The sequence below is a fragment of the Oncorhynchus mykiss genome, chromosome 30 (assembly GCF_013265735.2).
Source record: "Oncorhynchus mykiss isolate Arlee chromosome 30, USDA_OmykA_1.1, whole genome shotgun sequence".
Lineage (NCBI taxonomy): Eukaryota > Metazoa > Chordata > Actinopteri > Salmoniformes > Salmonidae > Oncorhynchus > Oncorhynchus mykiss.
This window is the reverse complement of record NC_050570.1, coordinates 40,910,854-40,929,982: the sequence shown is the minus strand read 5'-3', so window position 1 is coordinate 40,929,982 and position 19,129 is coordinate 40,910,854. Positions and strand designations below refer to the sequence as shown.

Genomic DNA, 19,129 nt, shown 5'->3' with positions numbered 1-19,129 from the left:
GGCCTTCACCCCGCTATCATCCAGAATGCGAGGTCAGTACAGGTACATCAACCTGGGACCAAGATGCTGTTTTTCAGCCTCTATCTGTTAAATAGCTATCACTAGCACATTAGAGGCTGCTGCCCAGTATACATAGACTTGAAATCACTGGCCACTTTATAATTTTTCTCAATCGCTTTGGCTCATTTTTTGAAACAGTCTTTACATTCTCTAAAAGCTTCTTGTGACTCCCCATCCCGGATCCGGGAGCGTAATCATCGACTGACACTAATTAGCATAACGCAACGGACATAAATCTTCCTAGAAAATCTTCCTATTCATGAAAATCACAAGTGAAATATATTGGAACACAGCTTAGCCTTTTGTTAATCACCCTGTCATCTCAGATTTTCAAAATATGCTTTACAGCCAAAGCTAGACAAGCATTTGTGTAAGTTTATCGATAGCCTAGCATAGCATTATGCCTTGCTAGCAGCAGGCAACCTTGTCACGAAAATCAGAAAAGCAATCAAATTAAATAGTTTACTTTTGATGAACTTCAGATGTTTTCACTCACGAGACTCCCAGGTAGATAGCCAAAGTTCATTTTCCCCCAAAATATTATTTATATAGGCGAAATAGCTCCGTTTGTTCTTCACGTTTGGCTGAGAAATCGCCCGGAAATTGCAGTCACGAAAACGGCGAAAAATATTCCAAATTAGCTCCATAATATCGACAGAAACATGGCAAACGTTATGTATAATCAATCCTCAAGGTGTTTTTCAATTATATATTTGATAATATATCCGTCGGGACAATTTGTTTTTCAGTAGGACCGATTGGAGTAATGGCTACCTCTGTATTTTACGCGAGAGTCACCCTGGGAGCCATCGGCTATTCTTCAACATAAATGCGTACAACTACGTCACAATGCTGTAGACACCTTGGGGAATAGGTAGAAAGCGTAAGCTGGTTGATAGCACATTCACAGCTCAATAGGGACTCATTGGAACGCAGCGCTTTCAAAACCTGGGGCACTTCCTGATTGGATTTTTCTCAGGCTTTCGCCTGCAACATCAGTTCTGTTATACTCACAGACAATATCTTTACAGTTTTGGAAACGTTAGTGTTTTCTATCCTAAGCTGTCAATTATAGGCATATTCTAGCATCTTGTCCTGACAAAATATCGGGAACGTTTTTTTTTCCAAAAATGAAAATACTGCCCTAGAGTCGCAACAGGCTAAACTGTGAGTGCAATTGTCACAACTTTTTTATGGGACGTCACAAATCTATTGCATGTTTGCAAAATGTAGTAGCTCACCCAAAACATTGAATTCATGCTTCAAAACTTTTTTTGTGTCAGTAAATTGGCCAATGCCACCAAAATGAAAAGTTTTTTTGTCATCGTGTGAGCCGCGCTGGTCAAAATGTTAGGTGTTTTTTCGCCATGGCAGTCAACCCTGGAAATGTTTGTTAAAAACAAATTTCAGTTTTGTTCTACTTTTTTGTTGACACTGAATGCTTACTGTACTAAACAAGAATGTCAGTTTTGTCCAGCTGAATGCTATTGTGTATCACACTGAACTTTTTGGATACCAATTTCAGCAGTAGGTAAACGTTTACTGGGAAAAGTCAATACTTTACAATACTGTGGTACACAGAAAAAGGATATGCACAATTGTATGTATTCAGTAACTGTATTTTTGTAGCAATATGTTACATGTAAACAGAATGTCAATTTTTACATATTTCTAACAGAGACATCTGATCTTGTGCCCGATAGTCATATACTTTCCACCTCCATCCTGAAAAAAATGATTCTATCAGATTCAGGAATGGGGAGTACGGTGGAAGGAACTCCATTGTTTCCCTTTCATGCGCAGGAAGGACAGGAGAAGTTGGGGGTTATAGGGCCCAATGTGTGGAATATGTGTACTCATACCATTCTCAGAAATGGCAGCACACATTGTAATATTGCCGCCACGTTGGACTGGCAAATCAAAATATAAAGTTAGTTTTACATAGCCTATTCTAGAATCAGACAGTTTAGCAAAGTAGACATGTTTTCTGTTCTTATGGTATCTACAGGCATAATTGAAGTAAAGTAAAACTCCCTGTACAATATACCATGTGCACACCAATGGTTTACCTGGACATACTGCTACCGCAGCTCCTTCACTCTGTCACTATTCCTCTCAAATGGCACCTTGTAGAGTTGTTTCAAAGTCATTCGATTTTTTTTCAAAACTCTGTCTATAGTGGAAATGCTGACAGAATTGATATTTGCGAAGATAATGTTGTTGTTTATGATTGCATTTTGGATCTCTCTTAGCCTGATGGAATTGTTGGCTATGACCATGTTGCAAATGTCTTGTTTTTGCTGATGGTTGAATACTGCTGCTCTGCCACCAGCATGAGGTCGTTGTGCAGTCCTGTATATGACATGTAGAATTCGCCAATAGCTCGTGTTACAAATCGCCAATAGCTCGTGTTACAGATAGTATATTGTGTTCAAATTGTGCTGTATTACTGTATTACTGTATATTCCTCATACATATCTTATGGTACATTGTGATTTTCAGACTTGCATTTACCTTTACAATAGTTGCTGTATGGAATGTTTGCACAATTGATGACACTGTGGACCTGTTTACGTTAGGCTGCACTCTCCGACCAGCCTCTTCCATTGTTAAGACCATGGTTTATGACATGGTCCACAATTGTGGCTCTGATTTCATCAAGGACTCTTATTCTTTGCCTTCCACCTCTATTACGTCTTCCCCTAACACCACCACCACCACGCATTTTTACACATCTTCTTATTTCTCTTCGAGCATGTTGCTGCTGTTCAGGGTTGTGATGTTCCTCAATGTTCAAAAAATGGTAGTGATTGTGCTGTGGGCAAGCTCCATTTATATGCTTTCAAACTTGATTGGTTGATTGTGATTCCTATTTCATTACTATGTCACCTGGCAGGTAATTTGCCAATTTGGCAGACATCGCAGACATTCCATGTCATAGATATTTATGAATATCGGAAGTTTACATACACTTAGGTTGGAGTCATTGAAACTCGTTTTTCAACCACTCCACAAATTTCTTGTTAACAAACTATAGTTTTGGCAAGTCGGTTAGGACATCTGCTTTGTGCATGACACAAGTCATTTTTCCAACAATTGTTTACAGATTATTTCACTTATAATTCACTGTATCACAATTCCAGTGGGTCAGAAGTTTGCATAAACTAAGTTGACTGTGCCTTTAAACAGTTTGGAAAATTCCAGAAAATTATATCATGGCTTTAGAAGCTTCTGATAGGCTAATTGACATCATTTGAGTCAATTGGAGGTGTACCTGTGTATTTCAAGGCCTACCTTCAAACTCAGTGCCTGTGCTTGACATCATGGGAAAATCTAAAGAAATCAGCCAGGACCTCAGAAAAAAATGGTAGACCTCCACATGTCTGGTTCATCCTTGGGAGAAATTTCCAAACGCCTGAAGGTACCACGTTCATCTGTACAAACAATAATATAAACTATAAACTATAAACACTATGGGACCACGCAGCCGTCATACCGCTCAGGAAGGAGACGCATTCTGTCTCCTAGAGATTAATGTACTTTGGTGCGAAAATTGCAAATCAATCCCAGAACAACAGCAAAGGACCTTGTGAAGATGCTGGAGGAAACTGGTACAAAATTATCTATATCCACAGTAAAACGAGTCCTATATCGACATAACCTGAAAGGCCGCTCAGCAAGGAAGAAGCCACTGCTCCAAAACCGCCAGGAAAAAGCTACGGTTTGCAACTGCACATGGGGACAAATATCATACTTTTTGGAGAAATGTCCTCTGGTCTGATGAAACAAAAATAGAACTGTTTGGCCTTAATGACCATCATTATGTTTGGTGGAAAAAGGGGGAGGCTTGCAAGCCGAAAAACACCATCCCAACCGTGAAGCACAGGGGTGGCAGTATCATGTTGTGGGGGTGCTTTACTGCAGGAGGGACTGGTGCACTTCACAAAATAGATGGCATCATGAGGTAGGACAATTATGTGGATATATTGAAGCAACATCTCAAGACATCAGTCAGGAAGTTATAGCTTGGTCGCAAATGGGTCTTCCAAACGGACAATGACCTCAAGCATACTTCCAAAGTTGTGGGAAAATGGCTCAAGGACAACAAAGTTAAGGTATTGAAGTGGCCATCACAAAGTCCTGACCTCAATCCTATAGACATTTTGTGGGCAGAACTGAAAAAGTCTGTGCGAGCAAGGAGGCCTACACACCTGACTCAGTTACACCAGCTCTGTCAGGAGGAATGGGCCAAAATTCACACAACCTATTGTGGGAAGCTTGTGGAAGGCTACCCAAAATGTTTGACCCAAATTAAACAATTTAAAGGCAATGCTACCAAATACTAATTGAGTGTATGTAAACTTCTGAGACACTGGGAATGTGATGAAAGCTGAAATAAATAATTCTCTCTACTATTATTCTGACATTTCACATTCTTAAAATAACGTGGTGATCCTAACTGACCTAATACAGGGAATTCTTACTAGGATTAAATGTCAGGAAATGTGAAACTGAGTTTAAATGTATTTTGCTTAAGGTGTATGTTAACTTCAACACTATATATACTGTATTCTATCCTATTCTACTGTATATTAGTCTATGCCGCTTTGACATTTTTCGTCAACATATTTATATATTCTTAATTCCATACCTTTACTTTAGATTGTGTGTATTGTTAGATATTACTTGTTAGATATTACTGCACTGTTGGAGTTTTGCTAAACTTGCAGTAACATCTGCTAAATATGTGTGTATGTGACAAATAAAATGTGATTTGATTAATCCACTCTTGCTTAATTGCCATGGCATTGTGGGAAAATGATGCAATGTTGTCTGTCTTGGCTGTAATGGATCTTGCATCTCGTACTGCGGGTGGTAACTGTAAAAAGTCTAAGCTTTACCCCAGGATACCCTTAACTGGCGGTAATTAGCTTTATTCACATGAGGGGAATTTAGTGAAAAGTTTCAGCCTATTTGCAACGCACATCCTTGTTATTGGATTTCCGTTTTCGTGTGTTCCACTTGAATTCAGCAGCGTCTTTGAATCACATGATTATGAAGGCATAAATATATGAAAGTGTGTTTTCTTGTTTTACATTCATGTAGTTCTGTCTTTGTGATGTACTTGTCTAATGTTCTGTATTATGTAATGTTTTCTGTTTTGAGTGGACCCCAGGAAGAGTAGCTTCTGCTTTAGCAGTAGCTCATGGGATCCTAATAAAATACTAAATACTAAATATTGAGATTTAGTCTTCTATTCTATTCTTCTATTTATGTTTGCTTGCATAATGTTTTACAGAGCAAATCAAAGAGAAGAGGTCATGTTTATGTAAATGTGTGACACAACACACACACACACACATTGTTATTCCAAAGGTTAAACTGGGTCTCCTGACTGACTGACGCCAGCTCTAATTACAATCAAATCACAGTCTGCCACTTTGGTCTTTTTTTTGGCCTTTCTTTACTCTCTTTATGCCACTTTTCTTATTTTTTCTGTCATTTCCAGATAAATAAACAGTGAAATAATCAGTAAAAAGACTTCTGTAATTCCCACTGATTAGGATTAATACAGTTTTGATTGTGTTGATCATTAGGGTTGATTGCTGTTATGGCATCTCGTCTACAGGGTTCAACTATTACATATTTTTGGGTGACAGATGTACATTAGAGGTTTGTTCACTGAGTTCCAAGGTCTGCACCCCCTGGAGAAAACAAATCACATATCATCATGTTGTATCAACATAAACAGCACTCATAATGAAAGATGGGGTACTAAAGGTGGGGAAGATTCATGTTTCCACTGCACGGGAAAGGCTTGGAGCTTGAGAGGCAGGATTTGGGTTAAACTCTCATCCCTGCACACAGCATCATGTGATTGGAAGGGAGCAGGGACCCTCCTCCCCTTATCCCCCTTGTTTTTTGCTGAAATGTGGGCCTGTGTGTGTGAAGGCCAAAAGCCTGAGTGATGCTGGGAAATTCCTGCCTCAGGGAAGAGATGAACTCATTCTTACATAGTAGCTTATGACTTCAGCACAGTAGACAGAGGAACGTTTCAAGCAAATGAACATGAAATGATGGCCTAATTCTAAGTTTCAAGTACAAACACACAGTGCCCAGTTCAGAAGTATACGTTTAGATGTTATTTTCTATTCGGCTATGCGTTTATATTTCTATTATGGATTATAATAACAGGACATGCCGATAATGACAGTACCATACTTTTTAGACCTGCTTTTCTACCTGCTTGACTATCTATAAAATGGGAGAGTAAAAACTGAAGGGATAATAATATAAAAGTATTTGGGAGGGAAGTATAAAGGGAACTCTATATGGTTATATAATGTGATGTTTTTTTTAGACAGACAGGCTGGCATATTATGCTCAGGAGAGGAAGAATATATCACCCCTGTTTCGGGGAAATGGTACATTCCAGTGTGTCAACAGGCAGGGGAAATGGTACATTCCAGTGTGTCAGTCAGGGTTGCCATGTGATTTGTTTTCTGGAAAATTGGTCTACTTTGAAAATGATGTTGCAGGGCGAAATGTATTGGTCGCGGGTTGCAGGTTTTTGGTTTACTTCTAAATTGTACCACGGCCGCCATTGGCATTTCTCATAAAATAGATAGACATTGAAAAAATATCTAAACGCAACATGTGAAATGTTGGTCCCATGTTTCATGAACTGAAATAAAAGATCACAGAAATGTTACATATGCACCAAAAGTGTATTTCTCTCAAATTTTGTGCACAAATTGGTTTACATCCCTGTTAGTGAGCATTTCTCCTTTGCCAAGATAATCCATCCACCTGACAGGTGTGGCATATCAAGAAGCTGATTAAACAGCATGATCATTACACAGGTGCAACTTGTACTGGGGAAAATAAAAGCCAACTAAAATGTGCAGTTTTGTCACACAACACAATGACACAGATGTCTCAAGATCTGAGGGAGTGTGCAATTGGCATACTGACTGCAGGAATGTCCACCAGAGCTGTTGCCAGCGGATTGAATGTTAATTTCTCTACCATAAGCCTCCTCCAACGTTGTTTTAGAGAAGTTGGCAGTACATCCAACTGGCCTCAGAACCGCAGACCACGTGTAACCAAGCCAGCCCACGGCCTCCACATCCGGCTTCTTCACCTGCAGGATTGTTTGAGACGAGCCACCCGGACAGCTGATGAAACTGGGGAGTATTTCTGTCTGTAATAAAGCCCTTTTGTGGGGATGAACTTATTCTGATTGGCTGGAGCTGGCTCCCAAGTGGGCCCACCCATGGCTGTCCCTGCCCAGTCATGGAAAACCCTTAAATTAGGGCCTAATGAATGTATTTCAATTGACTGATTTCCTTCTATGAACTATAACTGAGTGAAGTCTTTGAAATTGTTGCATTACTGCGGTCATATTTTTTGAACGCAATATGCAACAATTTATATATATATATATACACACACGCACACACAGTTGAAGTCAGAAGTTTACATACACTTAGGTTGGAGTCATTAAAACTTGTTTTTCAACCACTCCACAAATTTCTTGTTAACAAACTATACTTCTGGCAAGTCAAAATATACTCTTGTGCATGACACAAGTAATTTTCCCAACAATTGTTTACAGACAGATTATTTCACTTATAATTCAATGTATCACAATTCCAGTGGGTCAGAAGTTTACATACATTAAGTTGACTGTGCCTTTAACCTCTCTAGGGGGTGTGGGACGCTACCTTCCCACCTGGCCAACAAATTGCAGAGCGCCAAATTCAAAAACAGAAATACTCATAAAAATTCATAAAACATACAAGTGTTATACACTGGTTTAAAGATTAACTTCTTGTTAATCCAACCGCGGTGTCAGAGAAATACTCCAGATATAACAGACTGACCCCAGCCCCCCGACACATAAACTACTGCAGCATAAATACTGGAGGCTGAGACAGGAGGGGTCAGGAGACACTGTGGCCCCATTCGATGATACCCCCGGACAGGGACAAACAGGCAAGATATAACCCCACCCACTTTGCCAAAGCACAGCCCCCACACCACGAGAGGGATATCTTCAACCACCAAGCCTCCAGCTGTTTGCTTAGAAATTCTATGGACAGTTAGGAGGCCTGCGTCTTGTGACCGTAGCGTACGTGTAGGTATGTATGGCAGGACCAAATTGGAAAGATAGGTAGGAGCAAGCCCATGTAATGCTTTGTAGGTTAGCAGTAAAACCTTGAAATCAGCCCTAGCCTTTAACAGGAAGCCAGTGTAGAGACGCTAGCACTGGAGTAATATGATCACATTTTTGGGTTATAGTCAAGATTCTAGCAGCCGTGATTAGCTTTAACTGAAGTTTATGCAGTGCTTTATCTGGGTAGCCGGAAAGTAGAGCATTGCAGTAGTTTAACCTAGAACTGACAAAAGCATGGATTCATTTTTCTGCATCATTTTTTGGACAGAAAGTTTCAGCTTTTTGCAATGTTACGTAGATGGAAAGAAGCTGTCCTTGAAACAGTCTTGATATGTTCTTCAAAAGAGAGATCAGGGTCCAGAGTAACGCCGAGGTCCTTCACAGTTTTATTTGAGACGACTGTACAACCATCAAGATTAATTGTCAGATTCAACAGATTCAACAGTTTGAGTTTAAAAGTAGAACATTTGCAGCCATCCACTTCCTTATGTCTGAAACACAGGCTTCCATCGAGGGCAATTTTGGGGCTTCACCATGTTTCATCGAAATGTACAGCTGTGTGTCATCTGCATAGCAGTGAAAGTTAACATGTATCCGAATGACATCACCAAGAGGTAAAATATATAGTGAAAACAATAGTGGTCCTAAAAGGAACACCGAAATGTACAGTTGATTTGTCAGAGGACAAACCATCCACAGAGACAAGCTGATATCTTTCCGACAGATAAGATCTAAACCAGGCCAGAACTTGTCCGTGTAGACCAATTTGGGTTTCCAATCTCTCCAAAAGAATGTGGTGATCGATGGTATCAAAAGCAGCACTAAGGTCTAGGAGCACGAGGACAGATGCGGAGCCTCTGTCTGACGCCATTAAAATGTAATTTACCACCTTCACAAGTGCAGTCTCAGTGCTATGATGGGGTCTAAAAACAGACTGAAGCGTTTCATATACATTGTCTTCAGGAAATAGGAAATATTTTCTGGGTCAAGGTTTGGCTTTTTCAAGAGAGACTTTATTACTGCCACTTTTAGTGAGTTTGGTACACATCTGGTGGATAGAGAGATGTTTATTATGTTCAACATAGGAGGGCCATGCACAGGAAACAGCTCTTTCAGTAGTTTAGTTGGAATAGAGTCCAGTATGCAGCTTGAAGGTTTAGAGGCCATGATTATTTTCATTGTGTCAAGGGATATAGTACTAAAACACTTGAGTGTCTCCCTTGATCCTAGGTCCTGGCAGAGTTGTGCAGAGTCAGGACAACTGAGCTTTGAAGGAATACGCAGATTTAAAGAGGAGTCCGTAATTTGCTTTCTAACGATCATGATCTTTTCCTCAAAGAAGTTCATGAATTTATCACTGCTGAAGTGAAAGCCATCCTCTCTTGGGGAATGCTGCTTTTTAGTTAGCTTTGCGACAGTATCAATAATACATTTTGGATTGTTCTTATTTTCCTCAATTAAGTTGTAAAAATAGGATGATCGAGCAGCAGTGAGGGCTCTTTGGTACTACACAGTACTGTCTTTCCAAGCTAGTCGGAAGACTTACAGTTTGGTGTGGTGCCATTTCCGTTCCAATTTTCTGGAAGCTTGCTTCAGAGCTCGGGTATTTTTTGTATACCAGAGAGCTAGTTTGTTATGACAAATGTTTTTTGGTATTTAGGGGTTCGACTGCAACTAGGGTATTGCGCAAGGTTAAATTGAGTTCCTCAGTTAGGTGGTTAACTGATTTTTGTACTCTGACTTCCTTGGGAAGGCGGAGGGAGTCCGGAAGGGTATCTAGGAATTTTTGGGTTGTCCGAGAATTTATAGCATGACTTTTGATGATCCTTGGTTGGGGTCAGAGCAGATTATTTGTTGCGATTGCAAACATAATAAAATTGTGGTCTGATAGTCCAGGATTATGAGGAAAAACATTAAGATCCACAACATTTATTCCACGGGACAGTATGACTGTGGCAGTGAGTAGGTCAAGAGGCATGTTGGACAAAACCCACTGAGTCGATGATGGCTTTGAAACCCTTTTGGAGTGTGACTGTGGACTTTTCCTTGTGAATATTAAAGTCACCAAAAATTTGAATATTATCTGCCATGACTACCAGGTCCGATAGGAATTCAGGGAACTCAGTGAGGATCACTGTTAATTTCCCAGGAGGCCTGTAAACAGTAGCTATAAAAAGTAATTGACTAGAAGCTCAAAAGACGAAAAATTGAAATTTGCTATCATAAATGTTAACAACACCTCCGCTTTGCGGGATGCGCGGGGGATATGGTCACTAGTGTAACCAGGAGGTGAGGCCTCATTTAACACAGTAAACTCATCAGGCTTAAGCCATGTTTCAGTCAGGCCAATGACATCAAGATTATGATCAGTGATTAGTTCATTGACAATAACTGCCTTGGAAGTGAGGGATCTAACATTAAGTACCCCTATTTTGAGATGTGAGGTATCACAATCTCTTTCAATAATGGCAGTAATGGAGGAGGTCTTCACTCCAGTGAGATTGCTAAGGTGATCAACGCCATGTTTAGTTTTGCCCAACCTAGTTCGAGGCACGGTCTCAATGGGGATAGCTGAGCTGACTACACTGACTGTGCTAGTGGCAGATTCTACTAAGTTGGCAGGCTGGCTAACAGCCTGCTGCCTGGCCTGCACCCTATCACCCTAAATCATTCTCTCTACTATTATTCTGACATTTCACATTTATAAAATAAAGTGGTGATCCTAACTGACCTAAGACAGGGAATTTTTACTAGGATTAAATGTCAGGAATTGTGAAAAACTGAGTTTAAATGTATTTGGCTAAGGTGTATGTAAACTTCTACTTCAACTGTATATACAGTGGGGAGAACAAGTATTTGATACACTGTCGATTTTGCAGGTTTTCCTACTTACAAAGCATGTAGAGGTCTGTAATTTTGATCATAGGTACACTTCAACGGTGAGAGACGGAATCTAAAATAAATATCCATATCACATTGTATGATTTTTAAGTAATTAATTTGCATTTTATTGCATGACATAAGTATTTGATCACCTACCAACCAGTAAGAATTCTGGCTCTCACAGACCTGTTAGTTTTTCTTTAAGAAGCCCTCCTGTTCTCCACTCATTACCTGTATTAACTGCACCTGTTTGAACTCGTTACCTGTATAAAAGACACCTGTCCACACACTCAATCAAACAGACTCCAACCTCTCCACAATGGCCAAGACCAGAGAGGGTGTAAGGACATCAGGGATAAAATTGTAGACCTGCACAAGGCTGGGATGGGCTACAGGACAATAGGCAAGCAGCTTGGTGAAAAGGCAACAACTGTTGGCGCAATTATTAGAAAATGGAATAAGTTCAAGATGACGGTCAGTCACCCTTGGTCTGGGGCTCCATGCAAGATCTCACCTCGTAGGGCATCAATGATCATGAGCAAGGTGAGGGATCAGCCCAGAACTAAACGGCAGGACCTGGCCAATGACCTGAAGAGAGCTGGGACCACTGTCTCAAAGAAAACCATTAGTAACACACTACGCCGTCATGGATTAAAATCCTGCAGCGCACGCAAGGTCCCCCTGCTCAAGCCAGCGCATGTCCAGGCCCTTCTGAAGTTTGCCAATGACCATCTGGATGATCCAGAGGAGGAATGGGAGAAGGTCATGTGGTCTGATGAGATAAAAATATAGCTTTTTGGTCTAAACTCCACTCGCCGTGTTTGGAGGAAGAAGAAGGATGAGTACAACCCCAAGAACACCATCCCAACCGTGAAGCATGGAGGTGGAAACATCATTCTTTGGGGATGCTTTTCTGCAAAGGAGACAGGAAGACTGCACCGTATTGAGGGGAGGATGGATGGGGCCATGTATTGCAAGATATTGGCAAACAACCTCCTTCTCTCAGTAAGAGCATTGAAGATGGGTCATGGCTGGGTCTTCCAGCATGACAACGACCCAAAACACACTGCCAGGGCAACTATAAGGAGTGGCTCTGTAAGAAGCATCTCAAAGTCCTGGAGTGGCCTAACCAGTCTCCAGACCTGAACCAAATAGAAAATCTTTGGAGGAAGCTGAAAGTCCATATTTCCCAGCGACAGCCCCGAAACCTGAAGGATTGGGAGAAGGTCTGTATGGAGGAGTCGGCCAAAATCCCTGCTGCAGTGTGTGCAAACCTGGTCATGAACTACAGGAAATGTATGATCTCTGTAATTGCAAACAAAGGTTTCTGTACCAAATATTAAGTTCTGCTCTTCTGATGTATCAAATACTTATGTCATGCAATAAAATGCCAATTAATGACTTAAAAATCATACAATGTGATTTTCTGGATTTTTTGATTTTTTTAGATTCCGCCTCTCACAGTTGAAGTGATCCTATGATAAAAATTACAGACCTCTACATGCTTTGTAAGTAGGAAAACCTGCAAAATCGGCAGTGTATCAAATACTTGTTCTCCCCACTGTATACATGTGAAATGTCAGAATAATAGTATAGAAAATGATGTATTTCAGCTTTTATTTCTTTCATCACATTCCCAGTGGGTCATAAGTGTCTATGTCCCGGAAAGTTGGCTGTTGTATACAACGTCATTCTAGTCACATTAGCGCACGTTAGAAACAACTGTCCCGGTTTAGGGACACCGATCCCGTAACACGGTAGAACTGATGCTCATCCAGAAATAAAGGCGACAAAGCACGGGAAAACGACATTGGGCGCACTAGAGCAAATAAGATTATTCTCTCCTCAATGTTATTCTAACAAATAATCCTGATAGGTATCAGTCTGGTGTTTTCTGTAATGACCTTAGTGATCACTGTTTTACAGCTTGTGTTTGTAATTGCTGCTCAGTAAAACGACCTGTCCTGATTTGTCATAGACACTTGCTAAAAAACTTTAATCAGCAAGCCTTCCTTCCTGTGCTTGCCTCTGTAAAATGGTAATGAATCAGCTTGATCCCCTCTGTCAAAGACGCTTGGGCCTTCTTTTTTTTTCTTTTTTCAGTGGTATTGTTAACAAACACGCCCCCCATGAAGAAAATGAGAATTAGAAACAGATTAAGCCCCTGGTTTGACTGTGACCTTGCAGAGTTATACTCCACCTCAAGAATTGCATTTGGCGAAAGGCTCGGTACACGCATTCTCAGGCTGACTGGCTCTCGTTCAGGCAAATGAAAAATAAGTGCACCCAGGCTATCCGGAAGGCCAAAGTTAGTTACTTCAAGGATCAGTTCTCTCTCTGTGGGTCTAACGCCAAGAAGTTCTGGAAAACGGTTAAAGACCTGGAGAATAAACACTTCTCCTTACAGTTGCCCATGTCCCTTAATGTTGATGATGTGGTTGTTACTGACAAGAAGCACATGGCTGAGCCCTTTAATCACCACTTCATTAAGTCAGGATTCCTATTTGACTCAGCCATGCCTCCTTGCCCGTCCAACATTTCCTCATCTTCCACCCCTTCTAATGCTACTATCCCCGATGCTTCTCCCTCTTTTTTCCCCAGCCCCGCTACAAAGTTTCTCCCTGCAGGCAGTCACTGAGTCCAAGGTGCTAAAGGAGCTCCTGAAACTTGACCCCCAAAAAACATCTGGGTCAGATGGTTTAGACCCTTTTTTCTTTAAGGTTGCTGCCCCTATCATCGCCAAACCTATCTCCAATCTTTTCCATTGCTTGGAAGGCAGCCACGGTTCGTCCTTTATTTAAAAGGGGAGATCAAGCTGATCCTAACTGTTATAGGCCTATTTCTATTTTGCCCAGTTTATCAAAAGTGTTGGAAAAACTTGTCAATAATCACCTGACTGGATTTCTTGATGTCTATAGTATTCTTTCTGGTACGCAATCTGGTTCCCGCTCAGGTTATGGATGTGTCACTGAAACCTTAAAGGTCCTCAATGATGTCACTATTGCCCTTGATTCTAAGCAATGTTGTGCTGCTATTTTTATTGACTTGGCCAAAGCTTTTGATACGGTAGACCATTTCATTCTTGTGGGCCGGCTAAGTAGTATTGGTGTCTCTGAGTGGTCTTTGGCATGGTTTGCTAACTACCTCTCTCAAAGAGTGCAGAACATCTGCTGTCTCAGCCACTGGCTGTCACCAGGGGAGTACCCCAAGGCTCGATCCTAGGCCCCCCACTCTTTTTAATATACATCAACAACATAGCTCAGGCAGTAGCTCACTGCAATCTATAGCTCACTGCACTCTATACTCCTCTGTAAACTGGTCATCTCTGTATACCCGTCTCAAGACCCACTGGTTGATGCTTACTTATAAAACCCTCTTAAGCCTCAATCTCCCCTATCTGAGATATCTACTGCAGCCCTCATCCTCCACTTACAACACCCTTTCTGCCAGTCACATTCTGTTAAAGGTCCCCAAAGCACACACATCCCTGGGTCGCTCCTCTTCAGTTCGCCGCAGCTAGTGACTGGAACGAGCTGCAACAAACACTCAAACTGGACAGTTTTATCTCAATCCCTTCAATCAAAGACTCAATCATGGACACTCTTACTGACAGTTGTGGCTGCTTTGCATGATGTATTGTTGTCTCTACCTTCTTGCCCTTTGTGCTGTTGTGTGTGCCCAATAATGTTTGTACCATGTTTTGTGCTGCTACCATGTTGTGTTGCTACCATGTTGTTGTCATGTTGTGTTGCTACCATGCTGTGTTGTCATGTGTTGCTGCCTTGCTGTGTTGTTTTCTTAGGTCTCTCTTTATGTAGTGTTCTGTTGTCTCTCTTGTCGTGATGTGTGTTTTGTCTAATATTTATATTTTATTTATTTTAATCCCAGCCCCCGTCTCCGTAGGAGGCCTTTTGCCTTTTGGTAGGCCGTCATTGTAAATAAACATTTGCTCTTAACTGACTTTCCTAGTTAAATAAAGGTTAAATAAATAAAAAATATATTTATATCAAATTCAGTGATTGAAATTATGACCCCGTCCTCAATAGCCTATTATGGCAAGCTACTGGGAAACACAAGCGCTTCTTACCTCGAAATTGAATTAGTCTGTTAATTTGATCTAAACCAGCTGCTAAATCGTTCAGTTTAGATCTTGACCACATCTTGCCTAGGCTACTGTAGACTATCTGAAATAAAAATGTAGGCCTATCAGGGACTATAGGCTACCTTCACCTATCAAAGCAAACCATGGCAAAGTTGAATTCCAATCATAAACCCGGATTTTAGTCTGTAGCCTATGCCTATTGAAATGACAAGTCAATCTCGCAAATGGGCTATTTGTACCTGTTTGTTGTCTTAATATCTGGCACATAATAACTGCACAATTGCCAGAACATAGCCTAACATTTATTTTTTTCTTCTTCCAAGTGTTTCCTGCTCAGAGATTGAGATCCTCTGTTCAACTTTCATCACTCAAACTCATCTTTCAGGTTTTAGCTTTAGTTATGCAGATGCGCAAAAGGGATTTATTTACAATTATAAACCGGGTTTGAGGCCTGATACTGATTAGCTGATAGCCGTGGTATATCAGACCTTATACCATGGGTATGACCAAACATGTTTTTTTTTACTCTTCTAATTACATTGGTAAACAGTTTATAATAGCTATAAGGCAACATGGGGTTTGTGGTATATGGCCAATATACCATGACTAACGGCTGTATCCAGGCACTCCTTGTTGTGTCTTGCTTAAAAACAGCCCTTAGCGGTGGTATATTGGCCATGTACTGTACCATAACCCCTCATGCCTTTTTGCTGAATCAAAGCAGTCATCATAGAGTTAAATCGGCATCCAATGTTGGAAAATTATCTGGGGAGTTTAATAAGGGAAAATTATATTTTATCTTGCAATATATTCAAATGTGTTTATTACCTCATATCATAGTTTGCAATAATTATTATTTTGATAATCCGAATTTTGCTTATTGGTTCTTTAACATTATGGAAACATTATTTATTGTATAAATGTGGCAACTCCTCTTTTGCTGTGAAAAAAATAGGTCGTTTTCAGGCCTTTTGGGCGGGTTTTGTTTTGTCATTGGTTAGAGTATTTGCGGAACCTGGCAACCCTGATCAACGTTTCCATCGCGCCCTGTTCTGATACACGTGAAAACCCCGTGGAAACCATCGGTTCCATCTTCTCCTTTCCTCGTCACACGGTCCGCTAAACTGCTATCAGGGAGCTGAAAAATAACTGGACACCCACATATTTTTATAAGGACGTCTCCACTACAGTCTTTTTCTTTCGGGTGGTGAATTCCGTGTTAGTGTTGAATTAGCTGAGATGAGACAGCGCAAATGTAATTTGTTGTCTTAGATGAGCCGTGTCAGAAAAAGCAGTATGAGATGACATCCGCAGTGAAACGAATAGCATGATATATTTGGTTTAGATGTGAATTGAGCACTATTGATAATGTATCATCTGTTTGATGACATTTTGTGAGGAACTTAAAGTGTTTCGACCGATTAGACGCAGTGTCGGTGACACTGACAACGACAACGGATTTAGGCGCTTATCACAAATGACAGACGTTTCTTTCTTATTACGCTATATTCCATATACTGACCATGTTTTATTAGACTACAGTCTATATTTTTAGATGGTCTTGATGAGTTTTCATAACGGCAAATCGGCACAATGTACTAGTAACTAGTCTATTAGGCTACTATTTATTTTGAATACATTTTTATAAAACATAGAAGAAAAGTAAATGAACATTGCACAGCTAAATAATTTAAATAAAATCATGGATTTTATTTAATCATGCTCAATACATGTTATTTTATTGCCTGAACAATCTGAACAGACCCAATTCCCCTCCAGTAAAACTGAGAGCAGAACTTCTCTGTGATGTTGGACATTAAAATGAAGGAGGCGTGTCGGATCTGCGCCCGTGAGCTCTGCGGTAATCAGCGGCGATGGATCTTCCACCCAGCCTCCAAACTCAACCTGCAGGTGCTGCTGTCCCACGCCCTGGGCAGGGAGCTGACCCGTGATGGCCGTGGGGAGTTTGCCTGTTCCAAGTGTGCCTTCATGCTGGACCGCATGTACCGCTTCGACACAGTGATTGCCCGCGTGGAGGCTCTGTCCCTGGAGCGCCTGCACAAGCTGCTGCTGGAGAAGGACCGGCTGAGACAGTGTATAGGAGGCTTGTACTGGAAGAACAACACAGAGGACCAGACCCAAGATCAGACTGGGATGGGAATGGGGATAGGGCTAGGGGGTACTGGGGCTGGAGGGCTAGGGGGTACTGGGGCTCCACCACAGGGGAGTCGCCCTCAGACAGCCCACCACTCTCTGTCCAGTGGTGGGCTGTCTGAGGGTGACTCCCCTGTGGTGGACCTCTCAGCCCTGCAGGAGGCCAGGTACAGCTCCCTGCTTCAGGGCGACCTGGCCAATTCTGTGTACGAATCCTGGGCCGACCACGAGGACCAGCAGAGTCCGGCCCCGGATCACCAGCACCACACCCAGCATCATCACCCTCAATGCTCAGGATCAGAGACTCTGTCTGGGCATCGCTCCAGGCGGTGCAGAGGGTGTGCGGCTCTCCGTGTGGCCGACTCTGACTACGAGGCCGTGTGTAAGGTACCTCGGCGGTTAGGCAGGAGGAGCACGTCGTGTGAACCCTCCACCCGCTACTCAGGCAGTGCCATGGGGGGTGAGGAGACCTCCACAGGGTCAGAGTCCACGCCTGTCCCCTCAGAGTCCTCTCCCTTGGGGCCAGAGAGCGACAGGACCCTGTGCGATGGGGACACAGAGAGGATAACCCTCAGCCCGGGCTCATCGATAGAATCTCAGGACACAGCCGTGGACGTGGCTCAGCCCTGTACCGCTCACCAAGTTGGGGAAGAGGAAGAGCAGGGAGAGGGAGGAGAGAAGGACCCAGGGAAGGATCAGAGGCGAGACCCTCGTCTCCAGGGGGATGATGCCCCCAGGGAGGGGTCAGTCTCTGGGTTGACCATGGAGCTGGCTCTAAGTCTAGTGAGGATCTGGGAGTACAGACCTCTAAAGTCCCCTCAAGGCAGCAAGCTCCCTATCCTGGTCAAACCCAAACTGGAGACGGGCCTCTCTGGGCTCCCCCTGTCCCTCAGAACCCCAGACTATGACCTCTACTCCCACCCTGGTATGCCAGAGTGGGTGACCCCCAGCAGTCAGCAGGAGCTGCAGACAGAGCTGTTAGAGATGGAGGAGCAGTGGCTTGATGACTATGTGCAGTGTGGCCCCTTCTGCTTCCAGCAGGTACCTAGCAAGACCACCACCAGCCCCTGGATCATAGAACAGACACACTGGAACTAACGAGACCAGATAGAGGGGCTTGAATTTGGGAGGAGATGGGATGGTATCTACTGGCCTGGAAGGGTCGTGATTCTACAGACAATCAAACCACTTTTTCCCCATCGTTATCTTAGCAACACGTCTGTAGCCATGGCAATGGTTGCTATATGAACAACGATGCCCCGTGTTAGGCATGCTCTCCACTGTTTAATCCACCTGCATAGCTTCCTTTGTCGTGTTAATAATTAGCTAGCCTTGATACATGGCTAGGAATGAGCGTACTGATATTCTGAAATAATGGCCACTTGATAAGTATGACTCAGGGAGTTTAGTGGGTTGGTTTTTCCACTGAAGTTTGATTCACTGAACTTATAGAACAGCATGTAATCATTAGAGCCCAGCTTGAGTCCTGTGTGTGTATTAGTGTGTGTGTTCTACCGGTATTGGGTTTACAGCACATTATGTGGGAGCAGGATTGGTTGATCTTTGAAATGAAATGACAAGGATATTTTGAGTTATTTCACTATCCCTGACTACTAGAGACTTTACAGACCAAAACAGCCCCTCACAATCACAAAGATAGCTCTATAGAGCTGAATTTACAAAAAAAACAGGAAATAAATGCCACTCTGCCGTGGAAACAGGGACTACTTTCTCAGGAAGTTATAGTGCAG

The 19,129-nt window shown here is 42.1% G+C and overlaps 1 protein-coding gene across 8 annotated transcripts in view; it reads left to right on the top strand.

Annotated features, from left to right (window-relative positions):
* LOC110521826 (myomegalin) overlaps window positions 1–19,129 on the top strand; it is a 114,589-nt gene that overhangs the window by 65,685 nt on the left and 29,775 nt on the right. For 5 of the 8 annotated variants that reach the window (XM_021599723.2, XM_036968455.1, XM_036968457.1 and 2 more), the window contains exon 1: window positions 16,303–18,419. The exons of the other annotated variants lie outside the window; for them this stretch is intronic. In XM_021599723.2, coding sequence (XP_021455398.2) covers window positions 17,031–18,419 — 1,389 coding nt within the window. In that variant the 5' untranslated portion in view covers window positions 16,303–17,030. Of the gene's footprint in view, window positions 1–16,302; window positions 18,420–19,129 lie in introns of those variants that run through there. 8 annotated transcript variants of the gene reach the window in all.